Here is an 18,165-nt window from a genome sequence, read left to right as displayed (position 1 = left end):
AGGTGTGTGTAGTGTGTATATGTATATGTAGTCCTTTAGTTTTTAGTTTTTATTTATATTTTATCTTATCTTATCTTATTCATCTCACTTTTTCTTCTAATTTTGAGCTGCTGTAACAAATGAATTTCCCCTGTAGGGATCAATAAAGGTTCATTCATTCATTCCAAATTACAATGTGCCGTATTTACACTTTTTTTGTACAGATTAAACAGATTAGATACAACATGTTAATTCGTGAGCTTAACACATATGTTATATATACATTATATATTAACACATGTTAATTCAGTGCCAGGCTGGTTGTTTCCCCCTATGTTTCCAGTGTGTGCAAAGCTAACAGACTGCTACCTGTAGCTTTGTGTGAGCATGGTATCAATTTTCTCATCTAACTCTCGGCAGGAAAGCAAAAAAAGTGTATTTCCCAAAATGTCAAACTATTCCCTTAAGGTATTTGCTTTGCTAAGCTTGCTTTCTTGAGTTTTATCAGCTGGTCACAAAACTGCTAGCACAACATCAAATCACTGAAAGGCAGTGAGCAAAGAAAATAATGAAATTTGAGAATTTTTAGGGAAAAGCTGCTAATCAGAGCCCCTAATATGCTCAGAAAGATGGAACATGAGCTCACCCATAGCTGCTGCTCTTTTCCAATGATTATTTAATTAATTCATGATGTAATAAACATTTTCTTGAAATTTCTCCTAGATAAGATCGTCTGTTGTTTCAACCTTTGTGGTGAGGTCACATTTCAGTATCAACCTGCTGAAGTCTGCTAATTTGAAATTTTACTAAACCCTATTTTTCTGCGTCTGCTCATATTTATCTATTGAGGTGTTACTGTAGGTATCAAGGTACCCAATTATCAATTGTGTGTTTGGTGTCATTGCTTATTTGCTGACGTAAAATGCAGAATTCGAAATCAGGGCTGATGAAAACATCAGGTGTTACTATAGCACAGACTGACAGCAGAAACTGCAAACGCAATCAGCCAGTAAATTAGATTGTGATCATGAGAAAACACTTTGATATCTGGGGACCACTAGAGTGCTCTGTATTCATGCACTGACTTTGTCACAAAGCAAGTTTGGCTGTCAGAGCAACAACATGAAGACACACAAGACACGTGAGGTCAGAGTGCGTCATCATTTTAATTGGATTATTCTGACGGCTGCTGGAGTGCCATGTGGGTGTTATGAAATACACAGTGAGGCAGTTGTGAGGCTATATGGTGCCTATTTTCTGCATGTGTATATATGTATATATATATGTATATATATTTTTTTTTTTGTCAAAGTTTAAACCCAACTGTCTTTTCTCTCCTTCCGCCTGTCGTCCTGCAGTCTTATACAAAGACCCCAACTTCTGTAATGATTGACATTTGAGAATCTGGAGTCAGTGGAGTCCGTTTGGCACTTCTGCTTAAAAATGATTGAATTTTTATGATTAATCAGTTTAGTCAAGTTCCAAATGCAGAAGGTGATGTCTTCAGTTTGCTTGTTGCCCATACTCAATTATGTACAATTGTATAGAAATAAACACAGCAAAAAAGCAACATTTGAGAAGCTGGAACCAGTGAATATTTTGCATTTTTATCTTGATTAACGACCTAAAGCATTTAATTGATCTTTTAAAATGTTGTCTGTTCATTTTCTGTTGGTCAACTAATTGATTAATGAACTCATTTCATTATTTCTTCAGATCAAATAATCAGTTTTACCTGGAGTAACCTAAAAACCCTAAAACAACAGATATTGGTTGTTTTTAGTAACCTAAAAACAACAGATATTTGTGGTTTCCAGCTTTACAAAAACCATTTCTATTTCATATAATTTCAAATATGATAAATATATTTTTGGTTTGTTGGTTGCTCATCAGACTAAGGCAGAAGTTTCAAGATATTGCTTTGGGTCATGGTAACTCATCTGTGGTATTTGTTTAGATATTACAGAAACGATGAATCATAAATATAAACCATTAATCTGTCTGTTTTTCTGTGTGTTCCAGGAGGTGAATATCATACAGCTCCAGGATGCTGCCACCTTCCTTCCTGCTGACCTGCTGTTCACCAGGGGACATTTGATTTACCAAATATGATGAAGACTGAGCCCCCGTCGGCCACGGGGGGCAACGGGGCCTCCGGTGGGAGTAGTGGAGGAAGTGGGAGCTCGAATTTAAGGAGTCCCTCGCCACACCGCAATGCCTATGAGGCAGGGCTGGCAGCGCTGAAGAAGGCCACTGACCACCTCAACAATGCCGCCAATGGAGGCTCTGACCCTGCCTCAAAGCCTGCACCTCTGCCCCGCCCAACCGCAAGGGGCCGGAGATATGGATCAAACGTTCACCGCATCAAGAACATGTTTATGCAGATGCAGTCTCCTGGTGATGAGGAGGACGGAGCCAAAATGATTGGTAAGGCACTTCACCACTTCGATTTTTTGTCCAAGCCTTTAAAATTAACAATGTGAGGAAAATGATAACTATAAAATCATGATGATTATGATTATACCCTCAAACAGTAATTGTCCAATCATAACTTAGTAACTGTGTTTAGGCATAGCTGGATTTTCAAGCTTTCTCCAAAAACACAATAAGAAAAGTGTGAGGAATGGATTAAACAGTGTTTGTCTGCTCTAACTTAAACTACAATTATATTAGCATGTCCTGCTAACTAGCTTACTACCTACCATAGTAACCGTTTCCAAGGCAAGAGTTAGCATATCATTAGCTAACTACATTATTTCGTGGGGCTACAGGTTATATGTACTGTGTTCTGCTCTTTATTGGATTTGAGGAACTCCAGCAACCTCAGCCAAACTTGGTTACCAGGGTTACTTCTTTAAATTGCTGTGTTCTTAAAATAATTTGGAATATTTTGGGTGAAAACCTTTGAACGTGAAAGAAAAGTGGCAAATGTCAACAAACATGGTAACATTTTACCCACTAAAGTAATTGGTGAGATCAGGGAACACAGTGAAACGTCAAAGTCCATGAGGGCAATACACACCAACACTTTGTGTGATTGCTTGTTACTTGTTAAGTACAATGTCAACATAATTGTTAGCCAAAACCATTGCAATAATACCCAAATTGTGTGATTTTTTTTTTTCTTTAACAAACCTCTCTCTTTCCTTTTTTTTTCTTTCAACAAGATTCACAATTGACATTCCTGTCATTGTCAGATAAAGAGCAGGCGGTGAAACTGTCTCTGCCGAGGGCATCAAGCCTCAACGAGAACGTCGACCACAGCGCTCTGCTCAAACTTGGAGGCACAGTCTCAGAGAGGGTCAACCGTTTTGACTCCAAAGCAGGGGGGGAGGGCGGGGGTTTCTCCAAGCTCCAGGAAACCAGGAGGATCTTCGAACAGCGGACTCTACAGGTCAGAAGCATCTTTGTTTTACTTAATTGTGTGTTTGATGTTTAGCTGTCCTAGCAGTGTGACTCTGTATGTCGGTCAGTCAGTCTGTCTGTCGATCGGTCGGTCATGTTAATAAAGACTGTACTATCTGAACAACATTTGGATGTATTGGTCCCCAGAGGATGAATCCTATTGATTTTTGCTACTTTTCCTGTAGTGCCATCATGTGGTTGACATATGCAGTTCAGGGTGAAATATCTTAAAAATTATTGGATAGATTGCTGTGAGTAGGGAATCATTTCTCTACTGCCTTAGTTGATCAGCCGACTTTTCTTCCATTGCCACTAGCAGGTCAAATCTCTCACTTGTTCAGTGAAATAGCTTGTCACCTACTGAATGGATGAACACAAAATTTGGTACAGACATTCATGATTAAGTCTGATTAAAGCTTTTGGCCATTTGATTGATTGTTTTTGTCTCCTACAGGAGAAGCAAGCAGCCACCAACCGGATCTTGCTGAAGAAGGAGCGAGCGTCAGGTTTCCAGGACAGCCGTCTGGATGTTGTGGCTCGTTTTAATGGTTCCACTGAGGCTCTCGACCGGCTGGACGACCCTCCTGTTCCTGCTCCCGCTACTCTTCCTGCTGCTGCAGCTGCAATGGGGCCCGATGACGCTGTCAGCCCCACCGTGAGCCAGCTCAGTGCTGTGTTCGAGAAGGGCGAACTGCAAAACAATCTCTACCTCCCCAAACGCCGGTCAGGACCTGCCCTGGCACCAAAGCCCAAACCTCCCGCAAGAGCAGAGGCTGGCGGGAGGAAGGTGAGAAGAATTTTCTTAACGTGAGGGAAAAGTCCCTTAGATGAAGGAAATCACAAACTGTGATAGAAGAAAAGGAAGCTGGTTGAAATAAAGTGTGTGAACCCAAAACCACAATGATTAAATTATCTCTCTGTCTCTTTCTTTCTCAGGCGAAGGTGGTCCCTCCAGGTAAAGAGGACCGAGAGGAGGTGACAGCAGGAGGTGTGAGCGCCCAGGCAGCAGAGCTTCCAGAAGTGAGCATAGGAGGAGCGGTAACAAGTGAGGAGAAGGAGGCGTTCGGACAGTCAGGAGACAAGCTCTCCAGCTCCTCCCACTCCTCATCGTCCTCATTAGCCGTCACTTCCTCCTCTTCAGAGGCTAAACCAGAATTGGAGGCCCAGCCAGCAACGACTGAAGCCAGGGGGTCAAGTACCATGGCTGCCCCTGAGCGGCAAGCTGCAGAGCAGGACGGCTCCACTGGGGGGTCTGACGCTGGAGCCAGGCTGGTGCAGGCCGTGGTTCATGCCTCACTGGAAAATGGAGAAAAAGAGCCTCCAACTTTCTCCCCTTCTTCGGAGGAGAAAGAAGGGGACTCTGAGAGGGGGGGAGAGGAAGAGGAAGAGGAGGAGGAGAACGATGAAGATGGCTCGAGGAAGGAGGATTACTCGGAGGGGGATCTGGTGGATATCAGTGCGTACAGCGGGCTCGGTGAGGAGGACTCTGGAGGCAGCCAGTTGGACGATGAGGAAGATGAGGAAGATGAGGAGGCATACCAGCCAGAGAGCAGCTGCTCCGAAATTGCGGGCCTTCCAGAGGAAGAGGAGCCTGCCCCAGTCAATAGGAAGATTAAATTCAGCACTGAGCCAATAAAGGTGAGTTAGTTTTCAACACTCACAGTCAGGGTGATAATATCTCCTCAGTGGAGCAGTAATTTACAAAATTGTCACCATTACACACGTTAGAAGAAGTGATATTAACTATTATGTGGCACCAACCTGTTGTGGAAAAAAGTATTGGTTTTGTAGCTTTCAAAGTTTCTTAGTTGATGTCAGTTGTGTTGGAGCCCGTTTACAAGGACCCTTTCTTGAGGCACTTTCCTCTGTGGCAGATGAAATTAAAATACTGACTATGATGCTATTCTTAGAGGCATGGAATATTTAATAATGATCCTCTGGGGAGCATATATGCTCTTAAAATTTAATGTAATCTGCCTGATTAGATTTTTTGATTTGTACATGTGGAAATTTAGGGGCTGATGGTGGAAGAAAGGCCAAAGAGTCACCAAATGTTATTTTTTCTTAAAGCTGTACTAATCAATATTTTTAGATTAAAAACGGATCAAATTACTATATATAAGGTGAAAGAGGTCGCTTGTAGTGATGAAAACCACAGAGCACAGAGTAACCTGACTCAGTTCCCTTGAGCTCCACTAGAGCATTTTAGCATCTTTCAGCTCATTGTTTTGGCTTGTCAGCCTGCGATTTTATTGTTTTGATTCACTCACAGTTCATTCACAGTTCTCACCAATTTGGTTTCCAGATACAGGATGCAGATGTTTTCAGCGAGAAAGCTCTGATAATCCCACTGCTTAGCACCAAACCACAGGCAAAGTTAGCGAGCAGCTGCTGAACCCAGTCGAGCAGTTAGCCGCTAAAGAAGCAGATATTTCCCTCAGGAGTTGGTGGAGACCAAAAGAGAGCCAAAGAAATAGTAAATATTGGACTTGTGTTCACAGAGTGTCCAGAAATATTACTCTAAATTAATGCTAATGTTGCTCCATGGCCGTGGGATGTGTAAATAGGAAACTGTTTGCTAACAGGTTTGCCAACTTTGTCAATGTTGTGTTTGCCTCTAAGCAGCCAGAAAAATGAATGCAGGTTTAAATCTACACCTTGATCTTGTCAAATGGTGTAGTCTGTAATGACAGAGTATGAAATACTGATTTAAGCAATGGATAGTAGGTATGTGGTTAATTAACTGATTAATTGATAAAATGAGGGAAAAAAGAAGGTGAATAGATTTAGTGAAGGCCCTCATAAACTCTGCTATCTATTTAAACATGGAGACCAAAGAGAGTAAGGAAATGTTTTAAAAGACTCTTTGACTTCCTTCTTTCACATCACATGCACACACACACACACATATGAGTTGCTGGGGGATTTTCACTCTTTGATTTCACCATAGCATTTCCTGCTGACTCTAGCTCAAAGTCTGTGTGTGTGTGTGTGTGTGTGTGCGTGCGTGTGTGTGTGTGTGTGTGTGTGTGTGTGTGTGTGTGTGTGTGTGTGTGTGTGTATGTGTTGGCATAGGTGCACACGTGCATGCGTGTGAGTATGCATGTGTGTGTGTGAACATAGATCTTGATTTAAAAGAAGCTCTTTTCTATGCTTGAGTGCCGTCCCCCACTCACACACCCCCCTCTCACTGCGGCAGTCAGCTGGTTGAGCTCAGTGGGTTGCGAAACACATCTCAGCATGTCATGATATGGAGCTGTCACTTCACCAACATTCACTTTCTCAATGAGAGAGACTGTTGAATGGCATCAATCAATCAAGTTTATTGTAAACGTAATCCCACCAGTTCCTTCAAGCTGTGCATTAAAAAGAGTTAAAGTAATAAATATATGTGTATGATTTAGCGGCGGTGTATCCTGTACCTTCTTCCCGACCATGCAGCAGGGAGAAAAGGCTGTTATCAGGGTGGTTGGGATCTTTAATGATTGTCCTAGCCTTATTCTTGCAACGCCTGGTGTAAATATCCTTGAGGCAGTGTAGAGCTTCGCCTATTGTATGTTCAGCCAAATTAACCACTATTTGCAGGGCCAAGAAGTGATGTTTCCCATCAGGACGCTCTCTATGGTGTAGGAGTAGAAATTCCTCTGTATTTTGAGTATACCCGGAATTTCCTCAAGCTATCTGAGCTGAAACAGTCTCTATCTTGCCTTTCTCACCACTGAGTCAGTATACAGCGCCCAGGTCAGGCCCTCGGTGATGTGGACACTAGGTACGAGGTACTTGAAGCTGCCCACTCTCTCCACTGAGGATCCGTAGATATTAAAGGGGGCATAGTTTCTTCCCTGCTTCTTCCCAAAGTCCACAATCAGCTTCTTAGTCTTGCTGATGTTCAGGAGTAGGTTGTTGTCCTGATACCAGTTGGTCAGGTAATCTACTTCCTTCAGGTAGGCCTTTTCATATAGTGTAACATCATAATATAGCATGTAACAGATGAGTGAAGAATATGAAATAAGATAGGACAGTCTTGGTGTAGAAACACAGGATGTTGAGGCAGAATTGAATGTAGTCAGGCAGGACAAAGACAGGATAATGGACATTGACAGTATTCACTGAGGATCACTCCCGCTCCTTCATGTCCAAACTTGCAGGCAGTTGAGGATCATGAGCAGGAACATGTTTTATTTCAGGCAAGACGTCAAGTCAAAAAGGAATTCTTTTCATTTCCTTGGACCTTGAAACATTGTAACCACTGACCTCTTTAGCCACAGTGGAGCTATAAGTAGCGTTGTGGCCTGAGGCAGTGTTGTTTACCACTGAGGTGACTGCAACAGTTATCTGCATAGTGAATCATGTCAAAATATCAGATGTGCAACCACCTGTTCTCAGATTCAGAAAACTTTTGTTTAATATCATACAACACACACACACACACACACACACACACACACACACACAATGCACTACGATTGTCCAAATGTGATATCTTCTAATCACTATGGCACTCCTCATCTGGTGTTTACACACTGCAGCATATAAAATTGTATGTCCTGCCAAACAGTGTACATCTCTCATACACAGAGCACACCTACAAAAAGACAAATATTGGCTCTATGAAGCCCAACATTTGTTTTACACTTATAAAAATATTCTTAATGTTCTAGACTCTTAACATGTTGCTAGACATGTCAGTCATAATGATTCAGCTGTGTGCTTGTTGCTGCTTTGAAACCAACTTTGCAGAGGCACATAGGGCACTCACTGCAAGCAATGCGCAACAGACAATAAGATTCATTATAAAGCTACATTAACCATACACCAACACCACAATAAGATCCAGGATACATCAAAAGTGACGAGATGAAATCAGTAACAAACCATGTCCATAGTTAAAGCAAAAATTATAGTTGGTTTTCCCTTTTTACAATGGAATATGCATGTGCAGTATCGGGAAGAAAACTCAGTGCCACCATGTCATAATGGCTTATAATATATGGAGATTTTCAGGATTTATTTGCTCAAGAAAAATTACTGTTTCTAGTTTTTTTACCGTATGCCACCTGTCAGTTCTAGCTATCTGACATGACACATTGAATTCCAATGAGAAATGGCAGCTAGTAGCAGTAACAACGCTATGACTCAGACTGTGTAAAGTTAGCTCAGCAGGTCATGAGAAATGAGCTGTGTGTGTCCCAAACCATCAGCGGGCAACATGGGTTAAAAGGCCCCTGGCACTCAACATTAGCATTAAAACAAGTAACATTAGCATAGTTAAAAGCATAGAAGCAAATTAAGGCAAGAAATCAACATTTCGGGAAATGCATTTATTCGCTTTCTGGCAGAGAGTTGGAGCTGCTAGCCAAAATCCAGCCAGCAGCGTCTCTAAGGCTTACAAATAAATGCTTATAAATAAATGTTATGTCTTGTTTGTTTAATATGTACAAAAACAAAGTATACACATGAGAATTTGCTTTTTACTGGGGTCAGACTATTACTTGGCTCTTAGCAGTTGCCAGGCAACCACCAGAGATTCCACAAAATAGTTGGCAAAGCAAATACGCGTACTTCCCAAAATGTCAAACAATTATTTTAAAAGCACAGACATATCCCATATTTTGGATATTGTATTACTATATTACACACTGTTACATCACTTCACTCTTGTCAAAGGTTCACAGGAAATAGTTGCAACATACTGACCACAACACCATATACAAATATAGCCTTGATGCGCTATACTCTATCCTAACTAACTGAGAACAAATTAACAACAAAACTTGTGTAACAGCCTTTGGTCAGGCAAACCAACCACATATAAAGAAGTAAATTATTTATATAACAATAAAGAACGACTGGTGTTTTTGAAGTTTTTATTCGACTCAGTCAATGAAAGAAATTAATTCTGAAAACAATGATCTCACAGCCTTTTGAACAATATCTTGACAGACTTTCTCTCGATTATATTTTTAAGATTAACAGCAACTGCAGAAGGAATAAGAAAACTAATAATTATAATGTAGTGCATGTTATTTATTCATGTGGTCCAGCTTCAGCCAAAGAGGGCAAAGTGGCAGCAGCTTGAACCACTGTAGCCACCGTACAATGCTCAATGTGTGAGTGTGAGCATCAAAAAGCTTCCTGTCAGCTTCCACCACCAGACACGCTGTTTCCTATTCGTAAGCTTGTCAGTATTGCAGGGATGTCGTAAAATAAACAGACCTGAACTGGAGTTGCAGTCTGTAAAACAGCATGAGAACACCAAAGACTGCAGTTAAAACTAGAAGTATCAGAATCAGTTTGTTAGAATAAATACAGATTGCAGATTACATCATATTGGCATCCGTCAAGGATTCAAGATGACAACTGTCATTGTGAACGGAGGAGAGTGAACTGGCATCATTACCACTAACCTGTCTTACATGTTCAGAGAGGTGTTCTGCTCCAGTGAACAAAGAGCCAGTCAAGAGACTTGTTGTCCGGACATGTTGGGTGTTGTTACTCAATTTCATAGCTGGTTGGTAATTGTTGTTCTGATACATGAGTTACTTCATCATGTAGAAGTAAGCCAGGAGAGCTCAAAACCTTCTCCAATACTCAGCAAGTCTCCAACCTGCCTCCGCACAACGTCATTTCAGCATTTTTCCTCCTCATTTGATCTTCCAACAGAAATGTGGTTTCAGCACTGTTAAGCAGCTGATTTTTGAAGTTCTGGATGATGTACTTTGGCCAAAGCACATGAAGGCAATATAATGCTTATAAATGGTTAATCACAGGGTGTAGAAAATGTAGCGAGGTTGTCCTGCATCTCACTTTAATTCTCACACACACACACACACACACACACACACACACACACACACACACACTGGATTTATCTGTGCTGAGCTGCACACAAGGTTACCTCTGTAAGTCTGTTAAAAGCAGCTGGAATGTGGCTGGGTGTGTTTGCTTTTAGTTGAAAACATACACTGGTACGCACACACAAACACACACAGAGGAAGCTAGTTGATAAGAATCACAGAGCTTTGTTTGGACGGAAAAAAACACCTGGCGTGTGTCTTTTTGAGTGTCATTATAGATCTGTTTGGAGGGGTTTTGGCTTCTGTTCATCTCCAGTATGAACAAAATCTAAAATATTGTTTTCAACCAAAAGCAAACCTTAGAGACCACCCTCACCTTCAGAAAGTCATTAAAATAATGCACCCTGAAAGAGCTCTGCCCACATTGCTCACTGATGCTCGCTGTCATATCACTAATTCAAATTGATTAAATCTGGTGGCTCTTATTTATTTGTTTTAAGCACTTCATGGTTCACTTGCTGGTCACTCTCTCACAATGCTAGGATTTTGTGTGCTTTTAATAGATTGGACATTTTTGCACCTGATGCACCCAGAGAGAACAAATTATCAGAAAGTGATTGAGTTTAGATAGCAGATATTAGACCACACATTACCTCTCCCAATTCAATAGATAAGCTTTGGGCTTCCCTTGAGATTTAATTTGTGGAATAATCATAATCCTTATCAGCACTGCTAGGACGATTTCTGCATTTAAGAAAGTGAAAGACATTTTTATGGGAGTCGGCAATGTAACATTTAACCAGATTCAAACTGGAGACGTTTCTGTCATGTGGTATGCGTCTTAGACCACCGTGACGCCCCAAATTCAACTTTTTAAAATGACCCATCAAGTTCTGTCTTCACTTGAAGACCTGTGACCTGGACTTCAAATCCTATCAGTGCCTACAGATGAGCAGTGAGAAGGTTTCCTCTGCCAGCTGCTCCCTGGGTCAATGTTGAGCTTCAGCACAGCCAAATTATAAGCCAGTAGAGTGCCAACGCCCAAAGACTTGTCTCCCACAGATATGACTCAACCTGCATTTTCTTGTCATCCATCTGTCAGAACGTCACATAAAACGGTGTTCATGTCTGTTTGTGACATGCTCATATGTGCAACTACAAGTGTTTTCAAATATTTTCAGAGGCATATTTTACCTTTGTTGCACACAATATAAATTATTATTTTTTGGTCCATTTGACAAACAGGCTCAAATTCAAAATTTGCACAAATTGGTGACAGAGCCATAGTGAGGTATCAGCACAAAGATGACAAGCTTCTGCATCCCAGGGGGTCCACAAGGATGTGCACAACAAACTTCAAGCCAGTCCAGCCTTTATCTGTTGAGACTGTTGATTGCTGACACACCGTACCTCTACTTTACTTAACAGTGGAATTTACTAAAATGAAAATGTCATTATGAAGCAAAGAAGTGCCAAAATTGAGATATATTTTAGACGTTTGGCTCCACATAGACAATACACAGTTACAGATTACCTGACCACTGTGACCTGACTCCGAACTGACTAAGCCGTTGACGAAATACAAATCTTAGTGAGCACAGCATGGCTGTAAAAACACGCTGACACAGGCAGACCTGCAGGAGAACACAAACACACTTCTTAGCTGACAGACTTAGGTGGAGATAAGGCTGCATATCTGTCCTCACTGCACACGTGTTTACTTTAATCGATCTCCAAATAGTGGTCGATTATTTTGTTGTCAGTTGACTAATCCATTAATCGTTCGAGCTCTACACGTTATTAAATGTTAGCATGACTTACAAAAAATCTAAAAAATTCAGAATTTATTTAAAGGAATAGTTTGACATTTTGGGAAATATGTTCATTCTCTTTCTTGGCAAGAGTTGGGTGAGAAGATTGATACCAATCTCACTTCTGTAGGGTCAATATGTAGCTGGAAGCAGGGAAACTGCTAGTCTGACTTTCTAAAGGTAACAAAATGCCCCAACCAACACTTCTAAAGCTCACAAATTAACAAGTCATATCTCATTTGTTTAATCTGTGTAAAAACCGAAGTGTAAAGTTTTTTTTGCCTTTTGACAGAGCCAGGCTTGCTGTTTCCCTCCATTTTTATGCTAAAATAAGCTATTCAGCTGCAAACCAGAACTAAAGTAGCCTAGCACATGTAGCTCTTTTGTTTCCACTCTGTACTGTTGTGTTTCGTGCCAGTAAAGCCTGAGAGACAAGAGGCTCTAGAAGCGTCATTGCCCAATCTTGATCCTGTCTGACATATAGCTGGTTGGAGTGTCTCAGGCTAATTCACTACTCGGCTTATTTGGATTAGCAGCAAGTGATGAGAGCAGTGTATTATTTTGTGCTTCATAAGGTTTATGTCATGTAGTTAGTTTGTTTACTGTTTCTTTAGTAATTGTTGACCAAGCATGATGTAGCTATGTTGCTGTTATTGTTGAGGAAAGTAAAGTCGCCCATCTTGCTTGTTGGCAAGGGTGAATTAGCCTACAGCTCTATGTAGGGAATAATTCAACATTTTAGGAAATACTCTCTTACCAGGAGTTACTCAAGAAGATTAATTCCACTCTCTGTACAGTGAATATGTGGCTATAGCCGGCAGCTAATTAGCTTAGCTTAGCATAAAGACTATCTACAGTAAGCCATACAAAAACCAAAGTGTCTTAGCCTGGCAGAATGACACTAATAAGTTTTCATGTTATGCTAATATGCTAAGCTAAGCTAGCCAGCTGTCGGCTCTAGTTTCATATTGAACCAAGATGAAAGTGGTATTGATCGTATCTAATTTTCGCAAAGAAAGTAAGCACATTTCCCAAAATGTCGAACTGTGTCTTTAAATCCTGTAGGACCTCATGGTGTCATACTAGATGCTAAAATCTATTCAGCCATTGGAATAGTTACAGGCTACCCTGAGAGCCTGTGTAGCCAGGCGTCCTGATTACATTTTATCGGACAACATTTAGACTCTTTGTCCCACATTCCAACAATCGATGTGATGTCCTGGAATTTGTTTGGTATGTTTGATGGGTTGTAATTTAACGTGACCTTCGGTCAAAACACAACCTGTGGCAACAAACCAAGAACCACACGAGCAGAGCTGATGTTGAAGGCTCATCCAGACTTGTCTGTGGCCGTGCAGTAGTACGTGGCTTGTGATTGATCAGGTTATCCGGAGGCTGTTGTTCAAAAGGTGGTGTTGTCAGTCAAAAGCAGTTGTGTTGTTGTAGCCCTGTATTTGGTTCTACCCAGGCATCTTAGGTAACGTAGGATACAAAGGGTTGAGATAGAGCTACCCTGTGTGATTTACTGTATAACTGTTTGTGAATGGTCATTAATGCCCTTTTCTTGTACACTTGAATCAATAAATAGTCTTATTTATTCTGTAAAGTGCATTTGGGGACAAGTGAAGCTCAATTTGAACACAGATCTCATTGTTTTAAGTGCAGACATGATGAATTGATTAATCAAGTGACTGAAAATTAACTGATAACCATTTTATAATCAATTAACTGTTCAGTCATTTATCAAGCAACAATCATTTTCTTGTTCCATCTCAAATGCATTTAGTTTGATGTGATTTTGAATGTTTCTTGTAATATGTGTTCATGTTGAGTGAATCAGGCTCTGCCGGGGGGTTTGTGAACTCAGGGACAGTCTGTGTCAAGCTTTGGCAGGATTTGTTCCAGAGCATCACATGAGCGAAGCCCATTAACACCACAAAACTAAAATGGGTGTTATTGTTACAATTGATTGGACCTGAACCTGTATGAAACTGAGCTAGGAAAGTACTTTTCTCAGTTTTATTTCATTTCATTTATATTCTGGACTGTTGCTTAGTTAAAATTTTTTATTTTTGACCCTGGTCAATTAGTACACTATTTATTGTTAGCCATTGCCATGCCAATGCTGAATAATGAGTGCTGCAGATATTTTCTACTTTATGCACATCCTCCAGTCTGCTGTTTCTTGTGTGATCACAAGACCTGTACTTATCAAATGTCTAAGAATCACACTTCAGAGTGCCAGCTATGGAGCAATAAGCAATGATCAAGTGACTTACTACTACTTGCCATGAAGTGTAAGAGCAACCTTTAAAGGTCAGGTTCACAATTTTTCAAGTCTGTCTTAAAACAACAGTCAGGTGTCCATATGAACACTGAAAGAGGTTTTCCTCGCTGTAATCATATTTCCTGTTCATACTGGCTATTAAAAGATCTCCTTCAAATGTGCTTTCAATGTCTTTGTAGCATCAAATTCCCTCTTTGTGTTTCTTCGGACAGTGTTTCCCTGTTGAGCTGTGGTGGAAGTATAATAACAAATAGAGGGACATTGGCACTAAAACGACTGTGACGTTGAAACATATCTACTTGATTTGACTCATTTGGAAAAGATTCATATTAGCTTCAGATAAACTTTTAAATATATTTTTGTACAGAGGGAGGACTGTGGATTTTGTCCCCCATCACTTACATTGTAAGTACATTATGAAGGGATCTTCTAATGGTCAGTATGAACAGGAGGAATGATTACAGCAAGAAAAACATGTGTCAGTGTTTATTTGGGCAGCTGACTATTGTCTTAAGACAGACTTGAAAAATTATGAAACCGTCCTTTTTAAGAGAAACTCTCAAGTGATCATATGATTAATCATATGCATGCACAGAGCAGGAACACCAAATCAGAGCCAAGTATTAGTCCTACATTAGCTTTATTGTTCATTGTTTAAAAAAGATTAATTTTACACAGTGAACATGTGAATTTAACAACAATCTAATGCATATATATATATGCAGATATATAAATATGGATGAAATAATGGGAAACTGGCTGAAATGGCAACCAAATGGAAACTAAACTGTAGCAGGAAAGAAATTGTGCTTCTGGTAGCTACAAGGAGGTAGAGAGGAAGTTATAAAACATAATAAGGAGAATTCAGTGCCACATTGACTAATGTAGTGAGTAATATTTTTCTGACTGAGATGGATCACTGTATTCAAATTTATTGCATTCTAGTGATTGGTATATTTGATTGCATCCTACTGATTAATATGTACCAGATACCTTTTGATTATTAATGTTATATTGATGTTATATCATTTAATGCGTACATACTGACATAATTGATGACCTATGTTGATCTTCTTGGTCACATACCTGATAAAGACTTAAAGGGGCACTCCACTGATTTGACATATCAATATCAATTTACTAGTCTTGTTGAGTGCTACCTCAGCTGTGAAAACAGTTGTACTTTGTCAAGTTTGAGAAGATAATCATGATGATGTCATAGTGATGTCATCAGGGTTATCTCAGAGTGGGTGTGGAGACTACAAATCTATAACAGAAAGCAAGTGTGTTACAAACTGGAAGTGTGGAGTTTGAAAGATGTTTGCCTTTACCAGGCAGGATGGTCTGATGGAATATCAATTTGCATTATGGGATTTGTAGGATGCATCATTTTTGGAGCTTGCTCAAACTAGGGAGTAAAAATCAGGATATGTTGGCCTCTGTCGCTTGAGTTTTGACTAAATCCCCTTTAATCTCAAAGCTGTGCTCAATAAATATTTTTAGGAGCATCAATATATCGTGTGGACACCTTTGATTGTGCCTTCTTGGCAACACGCCTGATACAATATTGGGATGTGCATATATTTCTTTGTGGCTTTGGTAAGCTATAAAAACATTATCAATCAAGCATTGTCCTGCAGAAACCTACTTTTTCTTATATTTTGGTTGACATTATGTCATGATCATATGCATCTAAACTAGGCTACAGCTTCATATTTGTTTCAAGGGGTAATCTGAGAGATTAGCCAAACAGCATGGAGCAACTCAGTTTAAAGAGTGCGTTTCACCAGCTCAGTGCTGTATTGGTTAATTATTTGGTCATTTCCATTGTTCCTGATATTTATATTGTTGTTCCACCTTGGCTGTTGTTTTTATGTGTTTTGTTATGTTGGTATTTCTGTAGAAAAGTAGAGTGTGTGTTCATGATGTCTACAGGGAACACTCTGAAGCCTCATGCACACACACACACCAACACACAGCTTTAAAGTTACTCAACAGGAAGGAAACGTGACAACAGGAAACAGTTTAACAATCACGCCCTCTGACCTGTTTGTGTCAGAATATGTGTGTGTGTTTGTCTGTGTGTTTATCTTGGTCTTCTATATTCAGAGGGATGTAAATAATCCTGTAACAAGCACCTCCTACACATAAAGGCCTTCGGTTCTATTTCTCTCTGTATATCTTTAATACACACACATTAGCATATCTGCCAGACAGGGACAGAGAGAGAGAGTAAGCGAGAGAGCAAGTCAGTGCCAGTGCCAAACTCACGCTGGGAAAGCCTGTGGTTGCCATAGAAACGAAGCCACGTGATCACAGAGATGGTCACCGGGGAGACAGATGCTGCTGACCTTTTAGGAAGGGGGGAGGGGTGTGATAGAGAGCAGGAGAAGAGATGGGAAAATACATCGAGAGACGTGTTGCCGCACTGACAGTGCTGGCGTAGGAGCACTTCCAGAGCTGGTTAATTACAGGTCACTCACCGGCTGACGAGGACATGTATGCTAATGAAAAACTACATCAGTTAAAAACAAAGGATGTTTGTGTAACTGTGGCATTGTTAGGTGGATTTTCACAAGGAAATAAAATAAAAGAGAATTGAATGCACACATAAAGAGGATGTATACAGGTATTCGTTCTCATTCATTCTTTTATATACTTATAAACCTCATGGCTGCAGAATAGAAAGGTGAAAAACATTAAAGCTGCACTAATCAATAATTCTACATCAACAACGTCTCAAATGACTATGTGTAATGTGAAAGGTAGTGAAAAACTCACAGAGAATCATCAACTGACTTTACCGTTCCGCTCAGCTCTATGGAGATTTTTAGCATCTTTCAGCTCATTGTTTTGGTTTTATGGCCCTTTTTAAACTCTACTGTTTTGGTTCAGTCTCAATGTTCTCATCAGCCTCATTTCCAGCAGCTACAGACTGCTGTTTTAAGGAAAGAAGCTCTGATAAACCCACTGTACACTACTTGTCCAGCACCAAAACAGCAGACAGACAAAGTGCTATATGCTTATGTTGCTCTCTGTCCACTGGATGTGTAAATTATAATCTTGTGGGATGTTCCACTGCCACTAAGTGGCCACAAAAATCATTTTGTGTTACTTTGAATAAACAAATAATAAGATATGGATATTACTAAATTATTTTCATATTCACTTCTAATATTTCAAACATGGAATGAAAAAAAATCTGTAAGTAATAAAAATCTGGTGTGGTAACTAAGCTTAAGCTCGCTCAAACTAATGCAGTTTAGTAGCAGCTCTGCAGTAAATTCTGCCTTCATGAAGGTTATATTCTTCAGTTCTTGTTGAAATTATTATAGAGAGGTACTGATTCAACTCTCATTTTGTAGGTGTGCTGTTGTTGAAATGAATTTCATTATACTCAGAGGTGTTTCTACCACATCTCCACATTTGTGTTGTGAAATATATGTCTGTGTTTGGGTTTTAAGTTAGATGCTATCAACAACTCAATATTAACCAAAGTCAAATTCGATGTCCCTGAGCACAGGGTTTCTGAGGCCTTTATAAGGGTGTTCCTCAGGGAAACTTCATGGTGCCCCTGTTTCACAAATGTAGAGAAGCACTTTTTTGTATTTATAACAGCTTATTAAAAGAGCTAAATCACATGCAGCTAAAAAAGAAGGCCTTCTGACCTTTAACCTTTGTCCTGTGTGTAGGTCTTCACCACCTACTCTAATGAAGACTACGATCGGCGTAACGATGATGTCGACCCAATGGCAGCCTCAGCCGAGTATGAGCTGGAGAAGAGAGTGGAGAAACTGGACCTATTTCCTGTCGAGCTGGAGAAAGGTACACACACATCTTTCCAATCATTGAGAGTCACTCAGTCAAGCCTCTTATGTAACCACAC

The 18,165-nt window shown here is 40.2% G+C and overlaps 1 protein-coding gene across 3 annotated transcripts in view; it reads left to right on the top strand.

Annotated features, from left to right (window-relative positions):
• The window catches only part of LOC137200926 (neurabin-2-like), a 38,129-nt gene that overhangs the window by 5,481 nt on the left and 14,483 nt on the right, over window positions 1-18,165 (top strand). For 2 of the 3 annotated variants that reach the window (XM_067615650.1, XM_067615652.1), the window contains exons 2-6: window positions 2,002-2,406; window positions 3,147-3,373; window positions 3,839-4,171; window positions 4,321-5,022; window positions 17,972-18,104. In XM_067615650.1, coding sequence (XP_067471751.1) covers window positions 2,088-2,406; window positions 3,147-3,373; window positions 3,839-4,171; window positions 4,321-5,022; window positions 17,972-18,104 — 1,714 coding nt within the window. In that variant the 5' untranslated portion in view covers window positions 2,002-2,087. The remainder of the gene's footprint in view (window positions 1-2,001; window positions 2,407-3,146; window positions 3,374-3,838; window positions 4,172-4,320; window positions 5,023-17,971; window positions 18,105-18,165) is intronic. The other variant, XM_067615651.1, reaches the window with a different exon arrangement.

This window comes from Thunnus thynnus, chromosome 17 (genome assembly GCF_963924715.1).
Source record: "Thunnus thynnus chromosome 17, fThuThy2.1, whole genome shotgun sequence".
NCBI lineage: Eukaryota > Metazoa > Chordata > Actinopteri > Scombriformes > Scombridae > Thunnus > Thunnus thynnus.
The sequence above is the reverse complement of the archived record's forward strand: the minus strand, read 5'-3'. Positions and strand labels throughout refer to the sequence as shown.